We start from the raw sequence: 10,472 nt of genomic DNA, 5'->3' as shown, positions 1-10,472 counted from the left end.
AAAGGGTTTGGTTTTAAAAGTAGCCAGAGAGAAATTTTTTTTCTGCTGCTTTGGTGGCTTGCATTTTAAGCAAGGAGCCATTAAGGTGACATTAAGGGTCTATTGTTAAGCAATATAATTCCAATTGGGAATTAAGTACCCAGCAAACACACACAGGTAAATAAACTGATTTGACTTGTTAATCTGCATGTCAAAGGTTAGCCAGCACTGACACCCCCCCTGTAAATTCAAACACCCCCCCAATTTCAATTTCTGGAGAAACTACTGCCCCTGAACACTGTGAAACAGCAGATTGTGGTGGGCAGGAGGCATGGGGAGGGAGGGGGAGGTGCTCCCGCTGGCAGGCTAGAGGCCCTGCAGGGAGGTAGAGGTTCTGATGGGAGGGGGCTGTTGGTGGGTGATCAGCATCCACCATTTTTTTCCCCTATGTTGGCGCCTATGATATAGAATATTCTTAAAATCCCTATACTAGAAAATGAACTTTCATGGCAGCTTGGACCACCTGATACCATGTTTGCTTTCACTTCTTAGAACCCAGAACAGCTTCAGAACTTGCCTCCTTTGCTGGTTTTCCAGAATCAGTTGGCCTTGAGAACCCACCACATGCATCTGTTCAGGCTGTCCTATGGTTTAACTTTTGAGATAGTGTAACTAGGATGACCAGACAGCAACTGTGAAAAATCAGGATGTGGGTGGGGGGTAATAAGTGCCTATATAAGAGAAAGACCCAAAAATCGGGCCTGTCCCTATAAAATCAGGACATCTGGTCACCCTAAGTGTAACCCACACACCTCTTGGGTGTGGTGTTCTGTCCTAGCTAGTGGTACCGAGACCACTTAGAGAGGGAGATAAAATGAGTCTGCTCTACAGCCTTAGCTAACAGCTCATGCTGCAGAGGCTCATACACTAAGCTCCAGAGGTCCCAACTCAATCCCGCCTGCTGACAACCAAAGTCAGTCAGCATTACAATAGCACACTGGATAGGGCAACAGCAGCAGGAGTCATTTATCCACCCGCGGAGTGGATTTGTAGAGTAGTCAGCAATTCCTTCCCTGGCTGCTTAGTCTAGCCCAGTAGTTAGGGAGACCCTGTGTGGTACCATTAAGCAGCACAGGCAGTGTTTTCTTAGTTTAGGAGCTAGAGAGAACCATGGGGTCTGTTTGTGTCATAAATATCAGTAAAGAATTGTCTTTATATTCATTACACGCCAGCCCTCTTTATTCTGTATTGTGAGGTTTGCTACCGTTGGGTTCATTTCTAAGTGTGCATTTTTAATAAGGTGAGGGGCCCAGATATATGGTAATGAGCAGAATATATATATGTTTACATCTATTACATTTAATCCCTATTATTTTTTTCAAATTTAATGCAGGGTTACCAGAAAGCCTGCGATGGTGCGTTGTGCTCATTGAGGAGATCTGGAAATGTAGTGAAATGGCTATTGCTTTTAAAAAAAAGAACTTGAAACCAGAGATCCAGTGTGTTTCAGCCAAGACAACAGAACAGTGTATGGAAATGATCCAGGTGGGCTTGTTACTATGCTTTGTATGAACCATACTGGTTCTTGACCATGAATATATTGTAATGCATGAGTTAATGAGTACATGTACAAGTGTCCTCTGCTGGATAGAATCAGAACTACTCAATTGTGTGACATTGGCTCTGTATGTGAGCAGCAGGCACTGGCTGGTAAATCCAGGAGATTATAGAGGATTTGCTGTAGGTTTCGTGGCAGAGGCCTGAGATTTTGGAGTGAGGATCTCATGCTGCTGTGTCCAGAGAGATATCTGTTTCCTATTTCTTCACCTCTGATATCTCTTCTACTTCTGTTTTCCCAAAATATTTTAAAGATAAATACATAAACATTGAGGTTGGCAAACACTTGCCTTTCCACCCTCCAACAGACGGTCTGAAACAGAGAAAGAAAGTCCTTTAACAGTGATTAATAGCTGCCTTTCAAATACTTACCTGCAGACAACAGGTACAGCAGTTCACGGATAATTTTGTCTGGCTTTGTCCAACTCATCCAGCCTTTTTTTTTTTTTTAATTTGTTCACAATTTTTCTTTGCCAGGGGATGTAGATTACTGGCGGACTTCAGACCTTCTGTCACACTACATAGATTAAATGTTATCATTTACCAATGAATAAATTTCATGTTAAAAACTGGCCTAGTACCATACTGTAAAATCACCAGTCCGTTGAAAGTGGCCCCAATGGCTGGATTCCATGTGCTTCAAAGCCAAGTGGTTCTGGGGAGTCGAGTAACTGTTTCTAGCTCTGGCAGTCTAGCACATACTCCTGGGGTCAGACCTCTTGTTTGATGCCTTTCTTTTAACATGCGGTACTGCTGCCCAACTGCCCTATAATCCAGAATCAGTTTCTGAGGCCTTCTGAGCCCCCCAGTTGCTTACATGTGCCACCCCTCCCAGTTCTACTTAGGCTATGGGCATACTTGTTTAACCCCTTTGTGATCAACATGGCAGGGCAGCAAAGAACAAAGGCTTAGAGAAAGAATTTCTTAACCATGGTGCTGGAGTGCTGGAACAATTTTTATAGTGGGGATGCTGAAAGCCACTGAACAAAACTGTAAACCCTGTGTATAATGGAAACCACTTCCAGCTAGGGGGTGCACTGCACCCCTGGTTCCAATACCCATGCCACAGTGACTACTCTTAAAGCATTTGAGAGTTACAGGTTTTTTTCAAATAACCACAGTCCCAAGGCATACTCTGTCTAGTCTGAGCTTACCTTGTCTGTACAGTCCATGGTTTGTCAGGATTTCTGGCTGTGCAGAGCCCTCTTGCAATCCTCTCCTGAAGTCTTGCTTACATGTGGCAATGGTTGGCCCTCCTATACAGAGCAGAACCCTTCTCTTAACTAGGTCCTCTGTTTTTGTGCCAGCTGAAGGTCTAAATACATCAGTGTGCTTGCTTCTCCTGCTTTCACTCTGTAGGCCTTGGTATACTCCTCAGTATTGCTCCAGGTGAGTAGTTGAGAGGCAAAGTCAATAGATTTTTAACCTTGATGGCTCTGTGGTGGTCCTTCAACAAGGTGTCCAATGCCTTTTGTGAGCAAGGTGGCTGTCTGGAATATTACATAACAGGGTGCTCCATGGTAGAGCCAGACTAACACAGCCACGATGCCAGTATTTTAATACAGGTACAAAATAGTCTTCACAATTTGATAGTCATATCCCACTCTATCAGGCCGATAAGCAGCAAATGCAGTTGTGACTTGTATAAGCTATGCCATTAGTCTAAGATCGTGCACTACTGCCAAAGTGGTTCAAGGATATAAGTCTTATAGGAGGATTAGAAAATTTGTTTTACAAGAAAAAAAATTAAAATTTAATTTAGCTTAAGAGCTTTGGGAAAGACTTAAATATCTGAGTTTTATCCCTATTACCGCCATGAAGTTTTGAATAATTCTGAGGTTCAGAATAGTGATAGCTGTGAAGCCTATGTGCCTATAGATTTGTTACAATATCATGTATCCATAGATCTTTTATCAGCTGAAATCCATTGGTGCCACTTACAAACAAGATTAGTTATGTACTCACTTTATTTAAAAAGATGAGTCTGCCTTTTTCATCCAGTATTAAATTGCAGCTATCCTGACTATGCCCATTGTGCTGCTTTGACGGGAGAAGTTTGCCATTAGATTACACATAGAAATTCAATTAAACTATCCCTGGGGCAGAATTTATTTTACAGTTAAATAAGTAATGGCCTCTGTATAAATGCTTCAGGAATCTGAAGTTGAATTTGAGTTCCGTCTTATTGTGTTTGTCCATTTTAGAGGAAACTTGCTGAAACATCACTAATAGAACTGAGGTCCACCACGTTCTGTCCCTGTTGAGACTGAGACATGTCCCATGACCCAATAATACAGCTAAGGGTGTGTCTTTATAGCACAGTTACCGTGAGTTGTAACTCAAGTATTACCCCTAACTTGATTCCTGTCCACACGCAAAAATCCCTAGCTCAAGTTAAATGGTGCTCTAAACGTGAACTGGTTGGCCAGTGTGGCAAGTGGGGAGGGGTTGAAGCTCTCAGGCAGTCCTGATGTTGGAGCTAGTAACGCAGAAGAGATGCAACAGCTACTCAGAAGCAGCTAATCCAATAACTATGTGTAACTCCAGTGCTGTTTTGAAGTGTGGTCAATCTCACTTGAGCTAAATTAGCTCAAGTACAGTGACTCGAGTGTGCTAACTGTTGCAGTGAAGATAAACTCTCTGTTTTCCCAGTTAATTCCCACCCCTGCTTTGGGCTCCCTGTGATCCACCATCCATGGGATGGATCCTAGCATGAGAACGTGGCCAGGACCAGCAGTGGGAAAATGGAAGAGGAATGCCATGGAGCAGAGGAGTTTCTGTCAAAAGGATATGGGGCTTGTTGAAACTCACCTTAGCAAAAATCGTAATCTGACGGGGTCTTCAAGGTATGTCTATATGACCAAAAAAAACCCCCCTGCGGCAGTGCCTCTCAGAACCCAGGTCTACAGGATAGCACTACAGTACTAAAAATAGTCTTGTAGACATTCAAGCTTGAGCTCAGATGTATGGATAGGGGCATGAGATTTAGATCCCAAGCAGCCCAAACATCTACACAGCTATTTTTAGCACCGTAGTGTGAGCCCCGCAAACCAAAGTCTATAGACCTGGGCTCTGAGATTAACTACCATGGGGAATTTTTGCCGTGTAAACATACCTTCAGATGCCAAAAGCCTTCCCACCACAGTGTCACCAATGACTCTAGTGATCTAACCTTCTTGACTCCTTAACACTGGCCAGCATCCTAAGGGTTAAATCTGTTGCTGCAGAGATTGTATGTCTGCATTTTTGCATCTAAGGGCTTATCTGGTTATTAGGTTTTATTCTGAAATGTACGGGTTTGATTTGACAGAAAACTCACTTCGGCGTATCCACAACCAGCTGAAGAATCTGCTTAAAGTGGATTGGTGTGTGGCGCAAGACCTGGAAGTATTATTTTTACTAGACCAGGACTCATTTCAAGGGTGATAGAGGAGGAGGCAGCTGATATTGTGCCTCCTGCATTCTTGTTCTGCGATATGCTTGAACTAGATGTGTGTCATCACTGTGTCTAGCAAAGATTTCTTTTCACACAACTCATGAATTTTATTTCCTTTCAGAAAAAAGAAAGTGATGCTGTAAGTGTGGATGGAGTTGATATTTATATAGCTGGAAAGATGTATGGCCTAGTGCCAGCTGCTGGAGAAAGTTACTCTGGTAAGAAGAGCAGAGAACCCACAGAGTTTCTGTTTTCCAGGCTGTTTGAAACACTCTAGAAACATAGTTTGATGTCAGTAGATCTGTCTGGAAAAATCATTCTTCAGATGGAAGTTATACAATACATTTGATCCAAAAAAAAAACAACAACCCACACCTTGAACTTACGTAACTTTAAAGAGTGATCTTGTTAAAGTCACAGGGTCATAACTATAACATCACTATAACAACAGTGCTCAGTACATCATGAGCCTTCTGAAGACACCCAACATGATAAACTTTGCATTGGATACCACACAATCATTTTACAAGAATGAACATGGGGGTGCTTGGTGTTTCCCCCAAGGTACAGAGCATCACAGCGACATAACAATGTGTTCTTGGCTCAATGCTATTCAATATCTTTTTCAATGATCTGGAAAAAATATTAAATCATCATGAGTAAGATTTGCAGATGACAAAAAAATTTGGTAGAGGGGTAACTAATGATGGAGGTAGGTCAGTTATACAGAGCAATATGGATTGCTTGATAAGGCAGGCTTATTTTAGCCACATTTATTCTAATACCATCAGATGCAACATTTAGGAACAAAGGGCTAAAGGCACAAAGGTATCAACATTTAGGCACTACTAACATTCACAAAACCACCACTCAGCTGCCACCTCACCCTATAAATGGTGGGCATGTACAAAGTTGCCTAAGTCCTGAGGGCACCAAGTTGCTTGGCACCCTAGCTCACACCTAAGTCCCAGCAGGTGTTTCAAACTAGGCAATCCCCAGTCTGTTTCAGCTGCCAGGCCCAATCCAGTATGCATGCTGTCAGGCCCAAACAGCACAGAAGACAGACTGGGGAAGCAGGTCAGGATTTTGGGCAGCTAACTGTACATGTGTGTCCCACTCTACCTGGTTTTAGGGCACTCACCTGGGATGCAGGAGACCCAGGTTTAATCTCTGACCTGGAGCAGGGATTGAACCAAGTGCCCTAACCACTAGGCTATAGAATCACTCTTATGTCTTCCTCTGTCTCTCTTTCTGGCCCAATGAATACTTATTTATATGAAGTGGAGCAACTTCCACAAGAGAGTTTGAGACCCCTTCCATTCCATAATTGCCAATAGCCCAGTGGCTGGGGCATTCTCCTGGGAGGTGGAAGACTTGGGTTGAAGTCCCTGCTCCAAATCTGAAAGAGCAGGCCTCCCACCTCCCAAGTGAGTGCCTACAATGGACTCCCCCATTTCCCCATAGGTCATGGTCTCCTTAAGCAGCTGACCTAGCTTTAGGTGCCAAACTCCAGGAGAGGGGTCATGATTAAGAATCATGAGTGAAGAAAGGCACCTCCCTCTAACATTTCCTACTGACTAGAATACGTGACTCCCCTTGTAGCTTGCTGGCATCTCTGAATCCCTGTCTTAGTTGACTGACTCTCCACGTACAATGCATGGGGAACCTAACATGGGGCTAGGAACTCTGCTGGACTGCAGGGAACACTGCTAGGAGTTAGGTGTTGCAACCCTTAAATCCTCTCTGTGAATCTAGTCCAAAGAATGCAGCTCACACTTCAAACATGGAGGACTGTGTCCTCAAATGCAGTGATCACAGAATCACAGGGCTGAAAGGATTATCTAGTCCAGCCCCCTGCACTGAGGTAGGATCAAGTATACCTAGACTAGATCATCTCTTGACAGGTGTTTGTCTATCCTGTTTTTGAAACCCTCCAATGATGGGGATTCCACAGCCTCCCTATTCCAGAGCTTAACTATCCTTAAAGTTTTTCCTACCATCTAACCTAAATCTCCCTTGCTGCAGATTAAGCTGTTTACTTCTTGTCTTGAGAGGACATGAAGAACAATTGATTACCCTCTTAGAACAGTCCTTAACATATTTGATGACTTTTATCAGTTCCCCTCCCCCCCGCATCTTTTCTGAAGACTAAATGTACAGTTTATAAAGCTTTCCTGAGCTTAACCTTGTGTCATTTTTGTTGCTTTCCTCCAGGCTCTCTCCAATTTCTACATGTTTATTAAAGTGTGGTGCCCACAACTGGACACAGTACTCCATCTGAGGCCTCCCCAGTGCAGAGCAGAGTGTGACAATTACCTCTCATGTCTTACATACGTGACAAAGTTCCTCCTCTACCTTGGTGGGTCCTGTGCTTATTGGCAGATTTGCTCACCTAAGTGATCTTCCCTACAGTCTGGATCAACTCTTCCTGTGTCTGATCAGGAGTTGAGAGGTTTGGGGAGGAACCTGGGCCCACCCTCTACTCTGGGTTACAGCCCAGGGCCCTGTGGATTGCAGTTGTCTATAGTGCCTCCTGTGACAGCTGCATGACAGCTACAACTCCCTGGGCTACTTCCCCATGGCCTCCTCCAAACACCTTCTTTATCCTCACCACAGGACCTTCCTCCTGGTGTCTGATAATGCTTGTACTCCTTAGTCCTCCAGCAGCACACCCTCTCACTCTCAGCTCTTTGTGCCACTTGCTTCCAGCTCCTCACACACACTTCCTCTCTTCCGGCTCCCCTCTGCCTGACTGGAGTGAGCCCCTTTTTAAACCCAGGTGCCCTGATTAGCCTGCCTTGATTGTCTGCAGATCTAATCAGCCTGTCTGCCTGAACTGGTTCTAGCAGGTTCCTGATTATTCTAGTGCAGCCCCTGCTCTGGTCACTCAGGGAACAGAAAACTACTCCAGTATATTTGCCCTCTACTAGACTCCTGAACCCCACTGGTCTGGGTCTGTCACACATATAACACTCCTATTAATACACCCGAGAATGATATTAGCCTTTCTTGCAACTGCATCATATTGTTGACTCATTCAGTGTGTGATCCACTAGAATCCCCAGATCCTTGTCAGCAGTACTACCACTTAGTCAGTTATTCTCCATATGGTAGCTGTGCACTTGATTTTTCCTTCCTAAGTGTAGTACTTTGCACTTGTCTTCACTGAATTTCATCTTGTTGATTTCAGACCAGTTCTCCAATTTGTCAAGGTCATTATGAATCCTAATTGGGTCCTACAAGTGTTAACACCTCCCACCTTGGTATCATCTGCAAATTTATAAGCCTGCTCTCCACTCCATCATCCAAGTCATTAATAAAATATTGAATGACCCCAGGCCCAAGAGTGATCCCCCCGCTAGACATGTCCTCCAACTTTGACATTGAGCTTCTGATAACGATACGGTCTTTCAGCCAGTTGTGCACACACTGCATGTTACCACAGTTTGCCTATGAGAATGTCATGTGGGTCTCTGTCAAAAGCCTTACTAAAATTAAGATATCATGTCCACAGATTACCCCTATCTACTAGTTTAATAACTGACTTGATTACATGAACAACAATTATTTATATAGGGAAGAAAATTCAGTGGTGGAAGCTGAAGCTAGACAAATTCAAACTAGAAATTTTTAACACGGAATATAATTAACCATTGGAGCAGTTTACCCAGGGACATGGTGGATTCTCCTTCACCTTGAAGTCTAAATGAAGACTGGTTCTCTTGCCAATGGATATGCTATAGCTCAAACAGAAGTTATGGGCTTGATACACAAATTGCTGGATGAGGTTCTCTGGCCTGTGTTATGAAGGACGTCAGACTAGAGATCATAAAGGTGCACTCTGGCCTTAAAATCTCTGACCTCTGCAGTAGGCAGTTATGCCAGTCAACATGGTTTATGGTTTAATCCTGCATCTTGGTAGGGGGTTAGATTAGATGACCCTGGCAGTCCCTTCTAACCCTATGGTTCTATGAAAATAGAGCCTTTCAAACTAACTTGATTTTTTTAAGGGTTTACAAGTTCAGTGGATTAAGGTAATCTGTTGATGTAATATTATTTAGACTTTAGTAAGGCATTTGACCTGATATTACACAATATTTTAATTAAATAACTAGAAAGATACAAAATTAACACAGGACATATTACATGGATGAAAAAAGCAGCTAACTGACAGGTCTCAAAATGTAATTGTAAATAGGGAATCATCATCAAGCAGGTGTGTTTTTGATCAACACTATTATTAATCAATGATCTGGAACAAACATAATATCATTAATGATAAATTTACAGATGACAGATTTGGGGAATGGTAAATAATGAAGTAGACAGATCACTGATACAGAGTGATTTGGATGACTTGGTAAGCTGAGCACAAAAACAATATGCATTTTGATTTGACCAAATGTAAAGTTAAATACCTAGAAACAAAGAATGTAGGCCCTAGTTACATGATGGGGGGTACTCTAGCCTGGGAAACAGTGACTCTGAAAATAACGTTGGAGGTCATTGCTCATGATCACCTGAACTTGAGCTCTCAGAGCGATGCTGTGGCCAAAAGGGCCAATGTGATCCTTGAATGTATAAAAAAGGCAGTGTGTGTCATTTAAAGATGATCCTGTCTTGCAGCAGTTTTCTGAGAATGCTGGCTGGCCAGTCAATCATACTAACCATGGCAAAGGAGAAGGTACTTGCTTTTCCTTCAAAGAAGCTTCAACACTACAGAATTTAATTGTTAGAAGAGACATGAAGCAAGTCTAAGGGGAAAAAACAGTTCAAGAGACATTAAGGGCACAAAAGCAAACTATCCCACTGCATAGCAAAGTATAGCAGGAAACCACCCTGGCTTAACCAGGAGATCTTCAGTGATGTAAAACTCAAAAATGTCAACAAAAAGTGGAATCTAGGTCAAATTACAAAGGATGAATATAAACAGACACCACAAGCATGTAGGGACAAAATTAGAAAAGCCAAGGCACAAAGTGAGATTAAACTAGTTAGAAACAAAGGGTAACAATAAAATATTCTACAAATACATTAGAAGCAAGAGGAAGGCCAAGGACAGGGTAGGCCCATTACTCAGTGAGGATGAAAAAAAAAAACAACAGAAAGTGTGGAAATGGCAGAAGTGCTAAATGACTCTTGTTTGTTTTCACTTAAAAGGTTAGTAGTAAGAATCATAGAATATCAGGGTTGGAAGGGACCTCAGGAGGTCATCTAGTTCAACCCCCTGCTCAGAACAGGACCAATCCACAGACAGATTTTTGCTCCAGATCCCTAAATGGCCCCCCTCAAGGATTGAATTCACAACCCTGGGTTTAGCAGGTCTGATGGGGCAAGGCCAGATGGCTACAGTAAAGTACTGAGAAACAGGTATGTTAGCCCCAGGCTAAAAAAATCCCTAGTACCCTGGTAACCAAATGGCAGTTGCTCCAGGTTAATC

The 10,472-nt window shown here is 42.9% G+C and overlaps 1 protein-coding gene across 1 annotated transcript in view; it reads left to right on the top strand.

Moving 5' to 3' along the window:
- Positions 1–10,472, top strand: part of MELTF (melanotransferrin) — a 61,403-nt gene that overhangs the window by 32,068 nt on the left and 18,863 nt on the right. The window contains exons 9-10 of the mRNA XM_032787494.1: positions 1,373–1,524; positions 5,154–5,250. Of these exons, the coding sequence (XP_032643385.1) occupies positions 1,373–1,524; positions 5,154–5,250 (249 nt within the window). The remainder of the gene's footprint in view (positions 1–1,372; positions 1,525–5,153; positions 5,251–10,472) is intronic.

This window comes from Chelonoidis abingdonii, chromosome 8 (genome assembly GCF_003597395.2).
Source record: "Chelonoidis abingdonii isolate Lonesome George chromosome 8, CheloAbing_2.0, whole genome shotgun sequence".
In the NCBI taxonomy this organism is placed as follows: Eukaryota; Metazoa; Chordata; order Testudines; family Testudinidae; genus Chelonoidis; species Chelonoidis abingdonii.
Note: the sequence above shows the minus strand (reverse complement) of the source record. Positions and strands in the feature narration are given on the sequence as shown.